Raw genomic sequence first — 23878 nt, forward strand, 5'->3', positions numbered from 1 at the left:
AAACGCAATTTTTTGCCCATTTTTTGCAAAACTTTGCCTGCGGCGCAGAAACTTCGACAAAAACAGGGTCTTTTTTTAAACTGGAAGAGCTCTGAAAATCAATTTGGTCGACATAAAAAAAGGTCGACAAAATTTTCGACGTTTTTTTGAGAAGCCGCCCCCTTATCAAGAAAATCTTAGATCCACCCCTGATTTCCATATCGGTTTGCATTGATGGTAAAATGTCTCAATAAAGTCCTTAGCAGCCCAAGAGTTAGGTTGCAAACATCTATCTGCTGTTTCAATTATTAATTAAGATTTCGTCGGGTTTTGTTTTCGTTTGAGGTTATTTAAACTGTAATAGTAGTTTTAACAAATGAGTCTTTTTGTCACTGGTTGGAGTTGGACAGAATGAGTCCGTTGACAGCCTCCATGCACTCATGCCAGTTGGGGAGACTGGTCATCCTCTCCAGCCAGTTCATCAGGTTGGAGATACAGTTCTGCTCTTGTCTAAGTAACCACAAACAATCTCCAATTTAGTATGTCATATCATGCCCTTATTTTGTTAATTTTTTAAAAATAATTCAATAGATACGCTGAGAGGCTGTTATTGAATGATTGCTACAATAAGGAGTCATATTTGTACTTTGTACGGGTGTGGGGCGATCACATAAAAATAATCTTGAAAAGTCTCAGTTCATAATTGATTATTCTAATTTATGAATGCGATAATTTGACTTTGAGATTCCATCTTGATTTATTTGGGTACTTTTTGGGTACTGAAATTCAATTATTTATTAACATTTTGCGGTTCTTTTAAACAAAACTTTGAACAGAATCATGAAGTGGTTAGTTCATTATGCGGCGTACAATATTCATGATGAACCCACCTGAAGAATCCCGCAGTCTGTAACATGGCCAAGTTTCGGCCTAGCAGGACATCGGCTAGACTGACGTCATCATTGCCGAAGAAGCGACGCACTGTGAGGAACTGGCTGAGAGAAGTCAGAACATCCTTTGAAACAAAAGTCCTGGTTTGAGTTTTTTTTTGGTTTGAGTCTATTTTTAATGCAACAATTATATCATTTTACCGACTCGATTCATTTCGATCTCTGATGACTCAAGTTTGCATGTAGTTATTGTTCTTTAAACTTGGTTTTTCTTCTGGAATTTTTCAATATTATCCAAGGAAATCTTATGAAAAAAGAAAGGCGTAATTTTTGGATTTAGAATTCCCGCTTAATTTTTCCTTGCTTAATTGTTAAACTGCCTTTGGTACTTCTGGAACAAAAAATTGACCAAAAACAGATCATGAAAAAAAAGACGTAACTTACTTCAATTTCTGATTCCTTTCATTGTTTGCTTACCAAAAAATGTGTTGCAAATCGAACTAGACCAAAAATTAAAATTAAATCCAAACTATATCCAAGGCAACCAATTTTGCCGTTACCAAAGTAACAATGATACAATTCCTTACATTGATTTGTATCTGAAGCTGAGCCATGTTGTGGTTTCTGTCGGGGGATCTGTCGAACAGGAAGAGACTGATGTAATTCCTAACGAGGGGGGCGAGAGAGGAGTGCTCGTAGTCCATCATGGCGTCTATCTGGGCTCTCCTCGCAGGGTCACTCGGGTATAGACTCTCCAGTTGGTGTCTGGAGGCATACTTCAGGGTCAGGTACCTGGGAGAAGAAAAAAAGTCACAAGTCAGAAATTAACCTCGTGTTTTTCATGTGTTTTCACTTGAAATTTGGATACACATGATCAAAGCACCTGTGAAAAAAGGTGAACACTTTTAGGAGTATACGTTACAAACATTAAGTTCTGCCAGCTTAGAGAGTTGGATGTATATGAACTTTTAAAAATCCTGATTAAAATTAAAAGGTGATTTTGAGGAAAACGAAAGCTTCGCGAATTCATGAGTCAAGAGAAATTTTAATTGGAACCTGATCTAAACTACATTTTATGATTGGATAAATTAAATGTTTTACCAATGTAAAGTATTTAATATTAACCAATCATGATCCATCTAACTAACAACCCACTTATTTGTAAGTGCTGAAGTTACTTGTAATTTCAGCACCAGAGAGATTTGAATTTAACTTAGAAATTAGTTGGACTCTCCCGAGCACTTCAGCAGCCGCAATAAACCAGTATACCCTAGATCTATTGAGCCTAGCAGAGACTAGTTAAACAACCTGAGACTAGATAGTATAAGAGTAAGATTAGGATCGGTATTAGACTAAGAAGTTGCACGAATCTATCCGGCCGAAAATAAGATAGCGTGACGAGCAGACGGTGTACCCTATCCGAAATTACTCTATGAGTTACACTTCGGTCCTAACTCATCTGGTGCGACCATAAGTCTCGAACAAGACCTTAATAGATTAGAATTAACCAAAATAGATTAGAAATTAGACAAAAACATTTACAAAAATGTTATACGACAATAATTTAATTGAAATGTCTCTCCGACTCAATAGATCAGAGCCAATATTCCGAACCATAACAGAACTACCCGGAATTGGAAGAAGACCTCGAACCAAAGACGACATACGACAAAGTAGAAACTTGCCGTATAGTTATATGATAGTTCGGCAAAAGCCAGAACAAACTTTTATATTTCGAATACTACTTGCAATGAATTTAGATTTCCATTTGCAAACATAAAACCTTGAAGTTACTCTTCAAAATCATTTCAGGCGCTAAACAAAATTATTAATATACAATAACGATTGATAAAAAGATCTAAGATCGTTTTCCTAAAACTCTGCAGTATTATACAAAAAATGTTTGAAAAATATTTATTGGAAAATAAAAATAAAAATTAGTAGCATGACAATAAATGGTTAGTAATCATAAATCATCCTGTTGTTCCAGCTTCATCATCTAAAACATAACAGCAATCATAAACCCACTAATATCATCAAAACACTAAATCTTTCCTTTACACACATTTAAAATTTTATTAAAACTTAAATTCACTTAATTTTAAAACCAGATCATCAAGGCTTATCCTTGGATCTTAAATCATTTTCTACTTAATTAAATTTCAAATTTGATCATCAAGGCTTATCCTTGGATCAAACAGAACAACTTTGTTCTCCCCCACCCACTTAATTAGTGTCTAACGACCTCAAACGTCGATTCACTACCCAACCCTTTCTAAAGACCTAAGACTAATAGAAATTTTTAAACAAAACTAATCATTCAAATTAGGATAAACAGTGAAGAACTTCGGTTATTCATCCTTCACTTGACCCCCCCTCTTACCAGACCCAGGATAAATCTTAGACTTAGTAAGTTTAAAATAGTATCTAACGAACTACTCGCGTTCTAATTATACCTGAACCTTGTGGATCGATTTACTATTCTCCAACCCTTGAACACAATCACTACCCCTAAGTAAGATTAAGTAAGTTAACACCTTAACTTATACTAGCCACGAGAAAGTAAAAAATCATTCTTCGGAATCGATATACTTTTCTCTCCAACCCTGAACAAACAGACCCAGGTTAAGCTAAGCAAAAAATCGTAAGAACTAACAGTTTAGGAAAATAGAAATCATTTAACAACCCTTTGCATCCGTCATTCTAAACCTTATGTCATTTAAAAACCTAGGAAATAAACAAACAATCGTTTTACACAATTGTGAAATAGATAACAAAAAATACGACCTTGTAATCACACCTCATACACAAACAGTTGGATACATTCGAACAAAACGACAAACACTGAAAAGAAAAATAATAACGAAACAAAGACAAATAACACGAAAAAGATTTTCAAAAAATCGAAACGCATTTTCAGAATCAGAAACCAACAGTTTAGACGAACTTTACAAACTAAAAGAATCAATAGATAAAAATTACCCAATTCACGATCAATTATATTTCTCTGACTCAGAAACAACTTCAAATTCATCACAAAGAGGAAAAAGAAGAATAAAAAAGCAGTACAAACACAAACCAGTACATTTATACAATTGGAATCAACCAATTCGACACATTAATAATTACATATTAACAGTCATCGAACGAAAAAATGAGCTCAACGCACACTCCAGGTGAAGAAACTCCAGATGATGATGAAATCTTTCCTTTTATAGTAGACGCAGATACTGATAGAGGACAACACATATTTTGTCAAAATTTACTCGTAAATTTATTTGAACCCGGAATCAGTCCATGTAAAACAGAGTTCCCCGATGTAAAAATCAAAAGACAAATCATAGATCACTATCTAAAAGATATATGCAACATAACACAACAGTATGGAATCTACTCCATAGAATTCACCTCACCAAACCATAATAATAGAAAATATACAATTCAAACAGACGATCTTGATTTAGAATTTTCAAAAGTTTTTTCAGAATATATAAAAAGCATCCAATATCATAACTCACAAAGAGCAAACTCCATATTCACCAATGAAGTTTTCGCAATAATATATAGTTATATTTCGATATTAGAAAACGAAATCCCAATAACAAATGTCTCACCAAAAGAAACATCTAAACATTTGAAAGTACGACATGAAATCACACTACTCTCTAGTTATTTAAACATCATTAAAGAAAATTTCACGAAAGACGACGTTTCACAACATACAAAACACGATCTACAAAAAATTTTGGCATGGTTCATAATAGATTATTTCACACACAATATTGATTTAATTGCACAAGCAAGAAAAAATTTTAGACCCCAAAATTCGAACGATGATACCGCTATCACAGAACAATCAGATTATGTTTGGGACCCCGAATGGTCTCATCCCGCATTTATAAGCTTTCCACAATCAATCTCAAGTCAAGCAATAGGTACAATATCTTACATAAGAGATTATGTAAGAGTAATACCATTAACAATTGATGCAACACCATTAAACTATAATACATTTTTACCCGATACACAAAATAATAGTTTAAACTCTACAGTTATACACAATGAAAACCTCAATGGAACTAGGAATCTTACTCAACAAGATATCCAGACACCATCACACTTCATAAATGAAGAAATTGTACACACAACAACTACACAACAAAGTATTTCACCAATACGCCCAAATTTAACAACACCAAGAAATACAAATCCTTCACAAACACAGGTAACCTTATAATCAACCGTTAAACCTTCGGTTGCCCCTAAATATTCACATATGGATTACCAAACATACAGACCCATGACAATACCACCAAAAACACGCAAAACATTCACTAGAAACAACTTTGCAGACCATAATTATAATTATACACATCCATCAAAAACATATAATCAACCACAAAGAAATTTTAACCAATATACAAGATCTCGAAATTGGGATAACCCAATGGCCCAACCTAATTCAACAAATTTCCAAACAAATCCTCCACGGGATCACAGTGAAAATTACCCATTTTTTCAACAAAATAAAAATAAAAAACAGACATCTTATCAAATGGATTATTTATCCTCAGATGATGATTTCTTACAACCAGATATATTTGCACAAAATACTCAAGAATATCGTAGACAAGGAATACAGAGAACACGTACAAATCATAGAAATTTTTCTCCACAACCAATAGATGCACAAAATCAACAACCAATTCAACAACAAAATCCAATTAATACACAATCTTTTCAACCAATTCAACAACAAAATCCAATGACTGCACACTCGTATCAACCATCACAAATGCAAAATGAAATACCACTCCCATATTATCTCCAACAACATGAGATAACAAGAAACCAACTTTCAAATTTTTCTCAAATGCCAAATGCAGCAGAATCATTACAAATGACAATGAATCCATACCTTATGGGTGGATCATCAATAACATCAAACAAACCTTTAATGGTTTTCACAGGAACAGACCCTGAATACTCTGTAGAAGATTATTTAAATGCAGTAACAGCAAACCTGATTTTAAATATTGGACCTGAACCAATAAATACGCCACTACATCAAAATTGGATACATCGACGCACAGCGTTAATACAAACAACCTTAGATGGCGCAGCCCAAAAATGGTTTTCAGTACTACCTCTAGAAATAAAATCAAACTGGAAAAGATTTACACAAGAATTTTCAAAAATGTTTGACTCCGAAAGAAACAAACAACAACAAAGAGTTTTATGTAATGAAATTCGCAGATTACCAAACGAAACCATCAAGCAAATAGCAGTACGAATCGAAACACTAGTTCGAAAAGCATATTCATTAAATACACATGACTATAAAAACACAAAGATGACAGAAATCTTAATGATGACCTTAACACCACAATTAAGGAAAATAGCAATAAAAAAGAGAGCATCACATCCTTCTTCAATTCGAGAACCCGATTTAGATTTTCGAAAACTAGTAGACAAATTAGAACAAGCAGAAATCACGATGAAACTAGAAGAAACGGAAAATCTGAAATTACAATACGTTAACAGAATTGAAACGACTCCCACTAATATTAATAATATACAGGAATCAGAGACAGACCTCGTTGAAAAAATCACTGAAATACTCAATATCTACGAAAAGAACCCAAACTTTAAAGGCAAACCATCTTTCAAAAAATGGTGTAATTATTGCCGACGATACGGACATAGTATTTCCGAATGTAGACAAAAACAGCAAGACAATCAAAATAAACCTCAAAAATATAAAGAACCAAATAAATCATTCTATCAATACATGAAAAAAGATCAAAATCTACCGAACAAAACAGTCCACAGCAACAACAGTTCAGGAAAACCACTCCCGAACAATACAAATTATACCAGAAATCAATCACCATATAACTCAAGTTATAGAGGAAGATCACCAGAACGAAGAAACACGTATAATTCATCACAAAATCACTACAATAGACCAAATAGTCGAAATAACTACTCCAGATCAAATTCAAACACACAACGATTTGTTTCTAGATCTAATTCCCAATCAAGAAATAACTACTATCCAAACAACCAATCACGAAATTCATCATACAATAGGAATAGAAACTACTCCTATAATCGAAATAGAAGTTATTCAAACAACCGAAACCAGAATTACCCGAACAATCGATCAAGGAATAACTCATATAATAGATCGAACTATAACAGACCAAACAATAATTACCAAAACAGATCGCGAAATAATTCACAAAATCGACAACCAAGTTATAATAATCGTTATAGAAATTATTCCCAATCACCACACCGGAATAATAATAACTATAATAATTCTAATAATCGCCACAGAAGTAGTACACCTAAACATCAAAGACAAATCAATCAAGTACAATCTAACCCAGAAACAACATCAGACCCTCCAGGTATTGATGACACAGTAACTGATACGTTACAACTCAATCAAATAAACTGTACATCATCAGATTCAGAAAGTGATACTGAAAACACTCTTTCTATCAATATGATAAAAGTCGAAAATGACTATGAATCTGTCATATATGAACAACCCTTTTCATCACACATATATGAAAATCAATCAGAATTTCTTCAAAATTATTACACTACACCCATAAATTCCACACCAACGACGCAAGAAACAAACGAGATTAACACTACAGATCAAACCAATAAAAATACCAAAACAAAATGCTTGAATACAAACCACATTTATCAAAATATACAAAAAGAACAACCCAAAGAAAAAATTTGGACAATACCATTTCTCTTAGAAAGCCCAAGAAATAAAGAATTTCAACCACCAGACCTTGAAATAGATTTTTTAATTGATTCAGGAGCAGAATCAAACATAATAAACATCCCCACATGGAATGAAATAAAAACTTTACACCCAAAGTTAATACCTCTTGAAACCTCCAGTAAGTTAGCAACAGCACAAGGATCAACATTGATAAACTACGGAAAAATCCAATTATTTCTCCTCCCCACCAGAACAATGGAACAAAGCAAAATTTTAAATAAGCCATTTAAACAAATATTCCATATCACTGACATTAAATATAATATCATTGGAATACCATTTATTTCGAAGTATATACCAACAATTAACATACTAAATAGTAAAATATTAATCAAAGATAAATATACAAAAACAAAAGAAACATCCTTAACATTTTTTCAAAGATTAAATAAACAACCACCATTCTTTTCAAAATTCTACCCGATATTTAACAAACAAAGAAAACACCTAAAACCACTATCAGGAAATATCTATAATTTTTCAATCAAACAAGTTCACCAATATGATAAAGAACAAAACAAACAAAAATTTTATATGTCAGAATTTGAATTCAAACCTATTCACAAATTTTTCAAAATCACAATCTCATCCATAAAATATTTGAAAAATTCGAATTCCGATATCATTTCCTTACATGTCTATAACAACACACCTTACCAAGTAACATTACCTTTAGGACTTTTAGGATATTGTGAAACCAACGCTACAATATCACCAATACACGAAAAAGCCTATCGCGTAAATAATATACTCCAATTACTAGATATTTGCCAATCTACAATTCTTAATGAAGAATTATCTATAAATAATATAATAAGTAACGAAAACAGAAATACGGATTATTTCACAAAAACTCCATATTTCAAACCTACATTCAACATAAGTAACTACACAGAGGACCAACAGAAATTTTTAACAATGTTTAATTTCCAACATTCACAAATAACACAAGACGAATTCGAAAAATTAGCCAAACAGCTAATTAAATATTCATCAGTCTATGCAACATCAAAATTCGATGTTGGCAAAATCAGTTCATCACTACATCTCCCGTTAAAACCAGACGCAGTTTTCAAAAAACAGAGAGCAAGTAAAGTACCAATTCACTTACATGATAAAGTGAACAGATTACTCGATATTTTAGAACAATACAACATTATATCACCAGTAAACAAAGAAGAACAACCAAAAGGCAACACATTCATCAACCCTGTTATCATTCTAGCTAAAGGAGAATCATTAAAAATCGTTCTCGACGCTAGATACCTCAATTCACTCATAGATGAATCAAAATGTAATTGGCCCATTGAACCAATACAAGTTATTTTAACAAAAATAAACGGCAAATACTTTACAACCGCCGATATGAATAGTGCATACAATCAAATGCCACTAGATGAACAATCACGACGTTTAACACAATTTGTTATCGGAAACCAACAATATGAATTCAACCGCTTATTCTATGGAATATCCATAGGACCAGCAGCATTTTCAGCTTTTATGAGCAAAATTTTTAGACCACTAATACTCAAGAAAAACGCAATCACCTATTTAGACGATGTTTTTATGCAATCACAAACAAAAGACGAGATGTTCAATGTTTTAGAAAAATATCACCAAATACTTCAGAACGAAAATCTGAAGGCCGCCCCCGATAAATCACACTTCTTTTTGACAAGAGTTAAATTCTTAGGACATAATATAGAAAGAAAAACAATCACTCCATTGAAATCACGCATTGACGCTATTCAAAAACTTCAACCACCAACAAATAAAAAGAAAATCCAAGAATTTCTTGGAATGTTAAACTTTTTAAGTAAATATGTTTATAAAATGCAATTATATCTACGACCATTTTATAACATCCTTAGACAACAAAATAATTTTGAATGGAACACAGAACATCAAACACGATTTGAAGAAATAAAGAAACTTTTAACTGAACAAATTTCAAACACAATTCCAGACTCAAATCAACCATTTTATGCAATGTGCGATGCTTCGAACTTTGGCATCGGTGCAGCACTATTACAATCACATAATGGTACAAATAAAATGAACCTCATATCAGCAAATTCTCGATTATTCACTCAAGCAGAGCTACGACTCTCAACTCTAATGAGAGAATGTACAGCCATAATATATACACTGACAGAATATGAATTTCTGATACTTGGATCAAAACATCCAACAGTTCTATTCACAGACCATAAACCAATAATCTTTCTCTTTACACAAAAATCTAACCCAAACCACCGAGTTTACAGATTTCAACTAATTCTAATGAAATTTCCAAACTTACATATAGTTTGGACTGCAGGAAAAAATCTTGCATTACCAGACACCTTAAGTCGAAATACACCACCTGAATTACTTACACGAAAAACAACAGTTGAAATACCCAAAAACATAAAATTCTACCTTGCAGAAAACGAAACATCACCCCGATAGGAATGCAAATATGCAGTAAAAACTGATATTGAACAATCACAAATAAATAATTTACAACATTTCCCACTTTATTTAGATTGTCAAAATAATCATTATGAAGTTGATTTACTTGGAACATCAACTTTCAAACCAATCTCATATTCTCAATGGATAAAAAATAACACCCAACAAAAACGAACAAAACAACACCCGCCTAAAAAAGACCATTTTCCACTAATTGAAAAAGAAGATTTAACTGATAAAATAAATTTATCAGGACCACAAACAAATGATTCAAAATACACAATAAATCAAGTTTTTGACCTTCACGACCCACTTGACACAATACCCTTATCTAAATTAGAAATCGAAAACATTTTTCTCCCCCCAACAGAAACAATTACAACTTCAACACTGAAACAATATCAAAACCTTGACCCAGTAATTCGACAACTGAAATCATGGCACAAATATAAAACTAAACCTATCAAAGCAGATTCAACCATTCTAGGAAACAAAACACTCCTCCGATACTTTCGCAAATTTAACAACACAACAATTAACGAAAATACAGACCTTTTAGAGTATAACCTGAATGAATCTACAGTTCCATGTCTCCCTTTAAGTATGATTCTTATAGCTTTTAATATTTCACATACACAAAATATTAAAGGACACTCTGGATCAGAAAAAACATATTCAAATTTTATACAAAATTTTTACTTCCCAAATGCACCAATTTGGATAAAAGTACTATGCAATGATTGTATAGTATGTCAACTAAATAAACCTTACCCAAATCAAAAACAAATAGCACAAAAACAAGATTTTAAAGGACAAAGTTTGTACTTTAACCATCGTATCTCATTTGATACTAAGGGACCAATTTCACCCTCATCAGAAGGAAACTCCTACATTATGGTAATTGTTGACGCATTTACACATTATGTAGCACTTAACCCAGTACCACATTGTAACGCTTATTACGCTTACACAACACTCTATGAACACTGGATAGCAAAATTCGGACTACCAGAAATTTTAGTTACAGACAACGGTACAGAATTCATAAATAATGAAATTATCACACTATGTCATTTATATAACATTAAACACAAACCACGTACATCTCATGCACCTTGGACAAACGGCTTAGTCGAAGGTATGAACCGTTCATTACAAGAATATCTTAGATGTATCATCAACGGAAATGATACAAAATATACCGAATGGTCAGCAAATGTAAAATTATTTCCCTTAGCATATAATTCACAAATAACGACAACTTTAGGAATGTCACCATACGAAATGGTTTTTAACCAAAAGCCACGCAAACCAATAATGTTTACAGCAAATTCTCATAAAAACGCACAAGGTTATTGTCAACCAAATAAAGAATCAATTTGTTATAACCTACCTTTACATACACACGATGAAGATCATTTTCATCACCCACAAATTCTTAAACTAGCCTCCGGTACACACACCGAATGGATTCTAAATAGAGATAAAAAACACAATGAAATTTATCAAAAAATAACAAAAAAGTTATTACAAAAACAAAACATCAATGAACAAATCAATTCACGTTTTACACCAGCCTCCGATTTAAAAATTGGAACATTTGTTTTAATACCTAATTTTAATACTCAAAAAGGAATTTCTAAAAAATTACAACCCCTTCGAAAAGGACCATACCAAATAATTGCAAAACCCACTGATGTCACATATAAAATTACCGACTCAAACACAAAAGAAATCGTTCAACATCGAAACAACCTATTACCTTATTACCCAAAAGAATACGCACTCCGCGAATTAACTCAATTATATTCTTTCACAGGATTAAAAATCATTCAAAATGAACCACATCTGAAAAACACAGAACAAAATGATAACCCCACCGAAAATCAAAACACAAAACCAACCGCCACCAAAAACAATACACAAAACCATAAAGAATCTCCAAAACAAAGAAAAAATAGAAAAATGACAGAACAAATAATACCCCAAGAAGAAATAGACAAATCTGAACATAGAAAAACAACAAGACTCCGAAATCAACCACGTAAAAACTACAAAATGTTCATCCCCCAATCTAAAATATTAAAGAAAGTAGAATTTAAAAAGTAATTTTAAGATTTCATACTTCACAATCTTGAAACCTCCGTAACATTTTTCATTTCAATTTTTCAAAATAACATGCTCACAAGTACGCAATAATTCTAGTTCAAAATAGACCAATAGGATTCATCCAATCCGCCACTTTCTCTAACTCAAACTAAGATCAATTAGACGAATAATCTAGAACTCCAGGCACATCTCTAACTATAACTTTACAACCTCCAGGTCAAAAATAAGCAAATCACTCCAACTTGACAACTAAAATAAATATCACCATAATACCGTACCCCTCCCTTATCTAATAACCCAAAGATCAACAATATTTCCCCAACTCAGACCACGAATACCCCCAAAACAAATTTGATAACTTAGCCTAAAGTAACAAAATGAAGATTTTAATTAGCCTAAAGTATAAAAATCTCACCATACCCCGGATCATTTGACAAACAAAAATAAAGAAAAAGACGACCTCCCAGTCACCATGAAAATTGCCCCCAACAATTTTTTACAAAACTCAACCCACTTGTCAAAAACTAATAAATAATCCGACCACACTAGAAAATCGCCTCAAACAGCAAAAAATATTCGACCAAGAGATCATTTCTTAAATGCTCTTCTCTCAATCAGTTACTCAAATACTCATAAATCTTAAACATTTTTTTACAATACTTGAAACCTTTATAATATTTCTTTTTGATATACTTGAATCTTTTCTAATAATCCTAATCATTTTTTGTAACATTTTTTTGAATTTTCTACACTCTACTCGAACTATTCCTCCAACTTTCCAAAACCCTTGAATATATCCACAGGTACGATTTTAACAACTTGTCTAAATGATACGAACAATTTTCAGTAGAACCGATATTTTTTTATTGTTTGTAATTTTCATAACATTTTTTTCATCCCTCATTTTGACCATCTGTAAATGTATAAAGAAAGCAATCCTCACATTTGCCCTAGCAACAGTCCTTCTAATTCTTTTTTTGGAAGAATATTATAATAAACACAAAATTTCTCACTAAAGTAATAATTCAAAAAACCATCAAAAATTGCTACCCAACAGTCACAGCATCAGTCTTCACCGACATCATCCCAAGATAACCAAACACCACCTTCAACTACTCAAAATCCTCAAACGTCTACACGAATTTCTTTTCAAGACAATCCATACACTTTTGAAGAACGACATACTCGTTTATCAGAACCACTAGAACCAGTCCAACGACAAGCACCTTTAAGCGAACCAACATATAACCTATACCCAACACTACCACAAGAACTAAGTAGAATAAGAAATTCTAGTCAAAACCAAAATACAGTCGAAATAAATAGACAAATTATACATCCTCGACGAAACAGAAATCTTCAAACTCCCCGAGTTCATTTTGATATACCTCAATCCCCATCACAAAACACTCCAGAAAACCCCATTGGTATATTACCAGAAACCCCTACGCTTCTTTCACAACGTAGCACCTCAAGCCTACCATCAGATTACTTAGGTTCAACACCAACATCTGAGCAAATACGTGAAAATCCCTTTAACCCCCCAAACCAGGCATCGCGACTACCATATTGGACTACACATTCATTTACACAAGGTGAACCAAATTTAGTCAATGACCCCATAGATATTTCTACGGATACAACAACATCCTCATCACTACCAGAAACATTATCACTACCATCAACACCATCAATAAGCCAGTTTTCACCACCACCCTTTAACTTAAATTTTCCAAATAATCTCGACGCCAGATATCGAGAACAATCATCAATAAATATTCCTTTAAGACTAGATTGGAATACATTCACAGCACCTCCACCACTATTTGGACAACATCAAGAAAGTAACCGCCTTCATAACTGGGCACTTAATAGATTACAATATCGCCAAGATATTCACAACGATATCCGTGATCACAATATTCAAATACTCCAACAAAACAGTTTACAATTAAAGTTTGAAATCACAGTTAAGTTAAATAATATTACCCAACATCCCTACCCATTAAATCCACCTAACATAACAGCTCAATCACTACCACCACCGTTTATAACTACTGAAGTAATATACAAATACGACAGATATACCAAAAACACAATTGGCTACATTACATTTTATAATCCATACTCAGGATTATCATACACATGTATATTCTAAAATTATTAATTTTTCTCCAACTCCTTTTTCTAGTAATCTCAAATCAAAACATTAACCCTTCCCCTCGTACAGGACCACAAGATTTATTAGTAACACATTACGATTGTGAAGAAACTGAACAAAAAACACTACATAAATATGCAATAAATCAAGTATCACAATGTGAAACAGAACCACAAGCTATAGAAACCACAGATGTAATAGCAACACTCTATTCAAAAGCCCGAGCAACAACAGTTACAGGTTATAAATTCACAGCAACATTTTCCGAAAAGAAAGTACATTGTTCACAAGTCTCGAATGGAAACAAAAACCGACTTGACCATGAATCATTCTATCAAAGTAATATAGAACGTCTTTTACATCTCAATCCCGACGATTGTAAAAATGAATTACTAAGACTAAACATCACACAAAATAAAAACTCCCAAAGAAAATTAGTTAATTTTCAAGTTTTTTCAGACTCTGTACATCAATCACAACTTGAAAGACACCAAGGACATATAAAACTAGACGAAAAATACCCGTATAACGGCGTACACGGACGATTAACCTATGACCTACACGATAAACATTGGATACCACACATTGGTATAAATGACCCATCAAACTGCAAAGCAGACACAAAAAATAAAGGATACCAAGAAATAATGTTTTTCGATTGGAAAATACAACTCGAAAAAATACAACTAACACGAGATTTATCAGATAATACAATGATCTATCAAGGAATCCGATTACCTTGTAAAAATGATCAAGGTTATTGCGACCCTACAACGAGAACACAAGCAACAATTGTTTGGTTCCCCGAAGATACATGTACAACATTTCAAGTAGCAAAAATACACGCTCGCATGATAAAATTTCACAAAAAATATTTTATACAATCAATTCCATATGAACAAGTCCATCCATCACGAAAACTAAGTTCTAATTTTAGAAACATAGACAATATAGAAAATAAATTGACACGTTTTCAAATATATCAAGAAACAGAACTCGCATGTAAATACAGGAATCCACTTCACAGAACACAATACTCTGAAATATTAGTTGAATACGAAAAAGGATTCGACATGACCACTGGAAAAATAAAAATCGACCCATATGCCACAGGTCATCCTTTAAACGAAGGAACATCCTATATACCAGTTAATTTTCAAAAAAGCAACGGACAACCTGGTGGACATCTAAAACCTCAGGACACCAGAAGCACACGCTTACAAGAATTATCACTAATGAATACTACATATTTCGGTAATATCCACTATGATATTCATTTAGATATGAAACTAGATTATACAATTAGCCGAATTTTTCAAGAAATGTCACTCTCCGAATTAGAAACACTACACCAATTATGCGAATTAGAACGAACACAAATATTACAATCACTTGCACTAGCAGTATTAAAAATACCCTATGCAGGATACTTATTATCTGGAAATAGATCAAATTTTTTAGACTATGAAGGAAACATCTTATGGTTTTATACTTGTACTAAAAAAGTATCACCACTATACGTTTTTGAAGATAAACGATGTTATAAAAGAATCCCTATCTTTTATAAGAATAAAGTACATTTCGTGGATACACTTTCACGAAGAACCTATTTCTGGGATACCGCAGTCCCATGTGGATCAGAAAACAGCCACAATGTAGTACAACTAAACCCTGATGAAAATAAATATTATCTTCTCACACCATATCCCACATTAATGCAATCACTCAAAAAATTTTCACCAGAAAGCATTCGCGCTATTGCTCGAAACCCAAATATAGACTTACAATCAATAGGAATCTATTCAAAATCAGATATTCAACATCACATTAGAACACAACAATTCCAAGAATTATTAACACAAATGGACACTATACAAAGACAATCAATAGACCAAAATTTACGCAAACTTGCAGAAACCGCAGGATTTGCCGATATCTACACGCAAGACTATAGCGGATATTTTAAGGACATTAAAGATTACATATATCTAAACGGTGAAAAATACCGTCCCCAAGATATATCACCAATTAACATTTTTAGCTTTGTTACACTCAAAAATGAGATCCTCGATTTTCTAGGATGGCCCTACTACATCTTAGAAAAATTGACTATTTTATACGCAATGTTTAACTTTATTGGATTTCTTTTCTCACTTTTAAAAGGAATCTACAACACATGTGCTATACACACACAAGTAAACAGACAAGCAAGTGTAGCACGCATACTATTTGCAGGATTTTTTGGAATCTTTTCTACATCTATAAACAAAATTCTTTTAGACGCACAAATAAAAGAATATAACACAAAAATAACAACACGACAAAATACATACGACGAAGAACATAACAATGTAGACATAACGCCAACGGCACCACAATTACCAGCCCTACCAAATAACCATCCACTATCCCTAGTCCCACGAAATTTTCGAAACTTAGCCATCACACATAATCCAAATTTTCGACTCACCACATCACAAAGTCCCATTCAACATATAATGACACACCAGTCACAAGATGATAATACTTATGAACAAATTATTGAACAACCCCATACCACCGCTTTTCAGTCTCAAAATAATCATTTTTTTAGCCCACGATGAGCCGCCAACTTGGATCACTACACCGATCAAATTCCCACCCAACCAATCTTACCTCTCCAATCTCAATAATACCACTTTTTGCTTTTCCGCCACCCGATTTTCCATCTAGTAATGTAACATCAGGCATGAATTCCGACACTAATTCACACATCTCAGTTTTATACTCCATCTCACAGCTAAATAACCCGAATATTGAAACCCCCGATGAATTCGCCGACTCAGAACCATCCCCATCCAATAATTTTCATAACTCTTCTAATTTTTCTCAACCCCCTTTTCAACCCATATTATCCAATAACCCTGACCCAATTACTCCCACACCCTCTTATGCTTCCCAAGTTACCCCAACCTATTCCTCATACCATTCTGACCAATCATCTCATTCTCCAGACACCCCCCGAATCTCCCCAGAGCTAGATAATTTTATTACCCTTCAACAACAACCCTACCACCTTAATACCCCAACCATAAACCAAATCTCCTCCACAATAAATTCATCCAACCCCCCTACCCCTACACCCTCTTCAACTTATACTGAATTATTAGCACCATCATCCACATCAACTGAATCTTCACTCAACACTAATAGAGCTTACCGCACTTTTAAAAGAAAGTTCCCCAACCATCCTTTCCCAGCAAAACCAGGAACAGCCCGTGAATACATCAACCACCCCAAGCATACTAACACAAAAGAATTTTTAGCCATCACCTTACCCTCATTCCCACAATACACCTTAAACACCCCCCACGACACTAACGAAACACGCAACTTCGTAGATGAATACGTTTTAATGCCTACTCTCTCTTGGACCTCATATTATCATTTCACGAACCCTCTTTGCTTACCTTTATCTAACACTCACATCGATATAGAGCGAAATACGGACATGCTATATCGACTCACTACACCACTAACACCTAGACAATTTACTTACGTTGGATATAAAAAATCACTAAAAACACACACTGCCCCTAGAGCTAACGAATATACACTCGAATACTATGATCACAACATCATCAGAGCTAACCAAGATCAATTCTTAGACGACGATCGCTTCGCTAATCCACAAATTACCGAGAAATTTTTCATCAAGACACCATATACATTCACACTAAACATCTTCGACCGAAAGTTTGATCACATTATTTCAGAAGCACTAACAGACACACAAGCATACGAAAGTTTTAAAGAACGCTTCCAAATATTTTCACTAACCTTTCATTTCCTTGCACCACACGAAAGAGATTTACACTGCTCACACGATATTATGTTGCGCACTAAACAAACCCACACATATAGTTATTATCGCTTCATCCAAAATCACTTTGACCTACACACACCCTCTAGACAACCACACCATCGTTTTCAATTCATTAATTCCAAATACACTTCACCATTTTTCCTAAATTTCACATATTGTATTAAAGACACTAACCTCCATGGTATTCTTCGTAATTATGACCCCATAACCCAAATGTACATCTTCTGTCCCATTACCAAGACCTTCAACGCCGAAGAATCCCGACCCTTCCTTATCCCGCACGAGTTTGTACAACCCATAGAAATCCCAATTTTAGAATTCATCCACAACACTAAATTCAATCACAAATTATATAACTTAATCCAAAACACACCTTATGAGTTTGCAGTTGGCACTGAAGAACTAACCACTATCAAGGCACTTCAATTGCTTTGGCCACTGCTTCAAACTAAAAATATCATCCGCATCTTAGCTAAACTACTAACAACTTCAGAACTAATTCACGACATCTTCCCCCACGGTTTTTTCCCCGACGACTAACAGGTAAGTATGAATTAAATGAATATTACTAACTAATTAAAATATTAAAAAACTCACCATACTTTATTCATGTTTTCTTTAGATTTTTAGCCTTCATCCGACGATCACCTACAAAAACCACAAAAGACAAATAGAAATCGCAAATTTCATCAAACAGATTTCAAAAATTCTATTAATCTCTTACACTTATAAATTTATAAATTTAATACCAATGCAGTAAATTCGTTTCTAAAATTTTCCCCCACAAGCAGTAAATCTAATTATGATGAAAATTTGTATCTTAATATTCCCCCATGACTAGCAGTAAATTTCTAAATTCTATGTAGTACATTAAATAAATGCAAATGCAGTACTAACCTTTTGATATTTTCATTCATTCGCACAGAAATTCTATCCACACTCGCACAGCTCGCCCACGAAGAATTGTTTAAAATAATGAATTTCAGTTTCAAGTTTTCACACTCAACAACTCTAACATATAATAACATGTTTCAAACTTTCCTTTAACCCGGTTGGAAAGGAATCATATACTAAACAAAACTAACCAACGCAGCTTACTAAATACCACAAATCATAGAATAACAGCATGACTTAGAAAAAGAAACCAACGGTACCCAAACCGGATTAACCCAGTTTAAAACTGGATAATTTATTCTTTTGAAGACTATTATAAAGTCTAAGAAAGAAATAATAAAACACAAAAAAGTCGAAAGACAAACCCATACCACAAACAATTTGATTTTTGAAAAAAGGACACAACCAACAAAACATAAGTAAGACCACAACAAACTCAACATAAAACGTTGTCACATAACAGGACCCCTCACAAAAACCGCATGAAATCATACTCCCACTCCTGGCCTAACCCACCAGGAAGGACGTCCTGAGCATGCTCTATAGCCGGCCTAACCCACCGCGCTACATCCACGCTTTGTGACCACACCACTATTTTTAATAAGAGCTACTCAAGTGTGAGTAACTCTTCAAAATAACCGAACTAAAACAAAAAGCTTTTGTGAAAACAACTAACTAAAATCATTATTAAAAAATATTAAACTAATAAAAGTTTTATAAAATGTAAAATCACATGATGCAATACATAGATCAGAATACAACACCAAGGACGAACATCAAAAGACAAGACGACCCCACTACACTCGAGAGAGAATGACCAACTACAATCGATATGCCGCTCACAATCACAACTCAAAGGATTTAGAGTACGACTTGACCTCGCAGAAAAGGACTTCATTGAACTAGACCAATGACCACCTCGATGTTCAAGTATACGTACAGATCCGAGTAACCAGGCATCCCCTCCACGCACAATCTCCACGCCATTCCCAAACTAGATCATACACAAAAGAAGTTCTCCACGCAGAACAGAAAAACCTGACATAGCAAACCATTCTGAAATCAGATTTGAGTTTGTTGCAAAGACGTAGTCGTTGTCACTAGAAGACACAACGTCTTATGTCTCTAACTCCAGCTTCCTGGAACTTCCCTAACAAAAGAGGAAACGGAAGAAAATTATGATGTTCGCCAAAAACAAACGTCCATCATCCATCCTTCGAATTGCAGAAGAACTATTCTAAAAAACTCTGTAAAACCCGGATGGGTGGAACCTGATCTAAACTACATTTTATGATTGGATAAATTAAATGTTTTACCAATGTAAAGTATTTAATATTAACCAATCATGATCCATCTAACTAACAACCCACTTATTTGTAAGTGCTGAAGTTACTTGTAATTTCAGCACCAGAGAGATTTGAATTTAACTTAGAAATTAGTTGGACTCTCCCGAGCACTTCAGCAGCCGCAATAAACCAGTATACCCTAGATCTATTGAGCCTAGCAGAGACTAGTTAAACAACCTGAGACTAGATAGTATAAGAGTAAGATTAGGATCGGTATTAGACTAAGAAGTTGCACGAATCTATCCGGCCGAAAATAAGATAGCGTGACGAGCAGACGGTGTACCCTATCCGAAATTACTCTATGAGTTACACTTCGGTCCTAACTCATAATGATTTAATAATAAAAAAGACGTAAGAAAAAATAAATGGCTGTTTTCAAATGGCTTCTTGATTAGGGGTCTATTATTGTCACTATTCAGCTCACAGTGATGCTAGCTCACGGTTCACATTTTTATCCAAATCCTTTAAGCACCCGTTGTGACACTAAACTGACTTTGGGGCGGTGATTGATTTGATTTGACCAAATTCATTGCTTATTTTTTCCCTTCATTGATTCGTGGACTCACTTCATGATTGCCCTCGATTCGGAGAGGGTGAATCCGTCGGCGTCTATGATCACAGGGACCTGTCCCACAGGGTTCACTTTCTTCAACTCCTCCACACTGTTCTGGTTCTAAAGCCCCAAAACACCAACAATCACCACGGAAAAGACCATTTAAAAGATTAAAAAGTTTAGATTAAATAACCAAGACAAAAAATGAAGACTTTGAACAACGGCATGTTAAAATTGATAAAAGCGGTATTGTCTCATTTTGAGTATTATTATTAGTAGAAAAAGGTTCTGCTCTTTTTCTCAAAAATGATTTTGTTGTTCCGACCATTGAAAATGGGGAGGAACTTTGAATTCGGGTGTGTTTTAGTTTTTTTTTTGTTTTCCATGCAAAATCAGCTACCACAAAAAATCATCGAACAGGGTTAAGTGATATATGATATTAAAGCGGTTTTTCTCGACAGTGCGATTTGTTTAGAGTTTTTTTTTGGTCTAATTTCGAGCCAATTAGTAAGATAGTTAACAATTGCAATAGCTTATTTGAGCTTAATTTAAGCCCTGAAAACTTAGTTTTACTCAGGTAAAGGTAGTTTTGGAGTTTTTTGCGCAATTTTGGATATCAAAAACTTGATAATTCAAAAACTTTTTGCAAAAAGTTTTGAAATTTTTGAAATTTTTTTCAGTTTTTTTTTTCGTTTTTGTACTCGTTGTTCTTCAAAAACGGTTTTACAATTGACTTAGCTTACTATGACTCTCAAATATGCCTAAGTTCTATTTTTTTCGTTCAGATCTTTTTATCACGCCACGCCGAAAAACGACACTAATTTGAAAAAACTTTTTTTTTGTGTATTTTTTCAAGACTGGTCGGAACATTCTGAACTTTCTGAACATATGAAACGGTACTTCACTATATTGTTTCATCTTTAAAAGAAAGCAATTCAGTTCCTCTAGTCGTGTTGTCTAATCTTGCATAACAATTTTTATCTTGCCCAAAATTTTTCCTGAGAGATGCAAAAATTGACAAGAATAAATGTCCAGAGTCTTATCAATAATAAATGTCAATCTGCTTTTTTGGAATCTACTTAAGGAGGCGGTTGAAAACTTTGAAAAGGTGAAACTTTGTAAAAAAAAATCTTTATGGTATGTAATAACTGCTTCTTGAAGTTTCAATTATCACATATAAATGTCGACTTTGGCCTTTAGGGCGTCACTGGTGTCATCAGTTTGGCCCTCTATCTACCTGTAGATTGATGTCGACGAAGTTGATGGATAGTCTGAGCCACCTGGCCACTAACAACACCACTGCACAGTTGGGACTCCCTCTGTTCTGGTAGAACTCGATCACGCGCCTCACCTACACAATCCATATTTTTCAAGTCCAAAATAAACTGTTGGCTGCGTTCCTCGAATAAAAACGAATAGATGTGAAAAATTAAAAACCCCGAAACTTTATCTCATAAACCCAAAAAAAACGTTTCCGATTGCTCTATGGTTTTTTCTGTAGATTCCGACGCGTCCTTGAAAACAATTTTACGAAGCTTAATTTAGAAATGCAAACGCGATCGGACACCAGCCCATAAAAGACTGCCAATCTATGTACACTCATGTCAAGGCAAAAGCTGTTGCGGTGACCAGAGCTGCGGAATCGGCTGATAATGGAATCAGCAGAAGAAAGCGATTTCGTGTAAACAACTGCTAGACTGTTTCTCTTCTTTTTCTGGCGCGCAATTCTGAGACAAATGGTTAAAAGACTGCATCTTTATGTTAACTTAAGCTGCAAAGTTAGCGGAGTTCGGAATATTTTACTGAATGAAAAAAAAAATAAAAGATGTAAGAATTTACCTCTTTTTGGGCTCTTTCAGCTTGAATACTGTGTTCAATCTCGGCCGCTTTGGCTGCTATATTTTGAGACATGACCAGCTTCGAGCCCACTTCATTCATACCCTGCGAGCTTGCAACTCCAGCCCTGGCGTAAGTCGAGGCACCCGGCTGGGGTTCCGAGTGAAATATTCCTGGAAGAGATCCCCCCAGCGTGGCTACGTGACCTCTGTCTGAGTTGTTACTCCTGTGAGACATGTTTGATTTCCGTGAGTACTGTTTGGTAGGCGGATCTGCATTTATGGGTTCGAATTTGCGCCATGGTTTTTCGTCACGAGGAGTAAACGCTAAAAAACAGTGGTATAATCAGTAGGAAGACTAGCGGGGGGACAACTTTTACCCCATTTAAGGACAGCCTCTCCCGACTTGAGCGCGACTGTTAAAAATATGAAGTAATAACTGTTCTTCACGAGTTATTAAGCGATATTGAGTAGGAAAGGTAAATATGATTTCAAATTGGCTGAAAAGTTTTCTGAAAAAACAAAAGTTTAGTTTTATCAAACGTTTCTCATTTTGGCGATAGTTTTAGAAACTATCGGTTCTAAAATTCGCTTCTAAAATTCTTTCTAAAATATTTCACGCCATGAACTCACCTTGGCTGAAGTTTGACCTATACGAGGTATCGTAAACATTTCTGTGCTCAATCATTCTTATTGTACAAAACTGATAATCTGCACGAATACGTGTTATTGTTTATGAGATTATAACCAAAGCTTTAATACAAAAAATAACGTCAGAAAATACATGAAAAATAATCTAGTTAAGAGACTAAGATTAGAATTTGATGGTCAATTTGTTGAGAACAAAACGTTCAGGAGTCCCTGTCTGAATGCTCGTACAAATCACAACAGCAGATTGGTGCGGTAATTTAGAACAATTGCCAAATTTTAGAAACAAACATAGCCATTTTAAGGTCAGGTCTGGTAGCGGAGGAAACG

At 34.2% G+C, this 23878-nt stretch overlaps 2 protein-coding genes across 2 annotated transcripts in view; both read right to left on the reverse strand.

The window, feature by feature from the left end:
• Positions 1–23878, reverse strand: part of LOC134846061 (CCR4-NOT transcription complex subunit 2-like) — a 421605-nt gene that overhangs the window by 168282 nt on the left and 229445 nt on the right. The gene's annotated exons all lie outside the window — the stretch shown is intronic.
• On the reverse strand, positions 274–23720 carry LOC134846546 (glutathione S-transferase 1-like). The gene is made up of 7 exons (XM_063863925.1): positions 23534–23720; positions 22905–23227; positions 22303–22416; positions 21079–21185; positions 1457–1661; positions 870–994; positions 274–489 (listed from the first exon to the last, which is right to left on the reverse strand). The coding sequence occupies exons 1-7, from the start codon at positions 23586–23588 to the stop codon at positions 369–371; spliced, it is 1050 nt and encodes a 349-aa protein (XP_063719995.1). The 5' UTR covers positions 23589–23720; the 3' UTR covers positions 274–368.

This window comes from Symsagittifera roscoffensis, chromosome 5 (assembly GCF_963678635.1).
Source record: "Symsagittifera roscoffensis chromosome 5, txSymRosc1.1, whole genome shotgun sequence".
NCBI lineage: Eukaryota > Metazoa > Xenacoelomorpha > Acoela > Convolutidae > Symsagittifera > Symsagittifera roscoffensis.

Excerpts from the sequence above, each read along its gene's own strand:
- LOC134846546 (XM_063863925.1), bottom strand. The coding sequence starts at position 23,588 with ATGATTGAGCACAGAAATGTTTACGATACCTCGTATAGGTCAAACTTC. Across the intron at positions 21,186-22,302 it reads TCGTCGACATCAATCTACAG|AACCAGAACAGTGTGGAGGA; the intron begins GTAGATAGAGGG and ends TTGGGGCTTTAG. Across the intron at positions 995-1,456 it reads AGCTTCAGATACAAATCAAT|GATGTTCTGACTTCTCTCAG; the intron begins GTAAGGAATTGT and ends TTTGTTTCAAAG.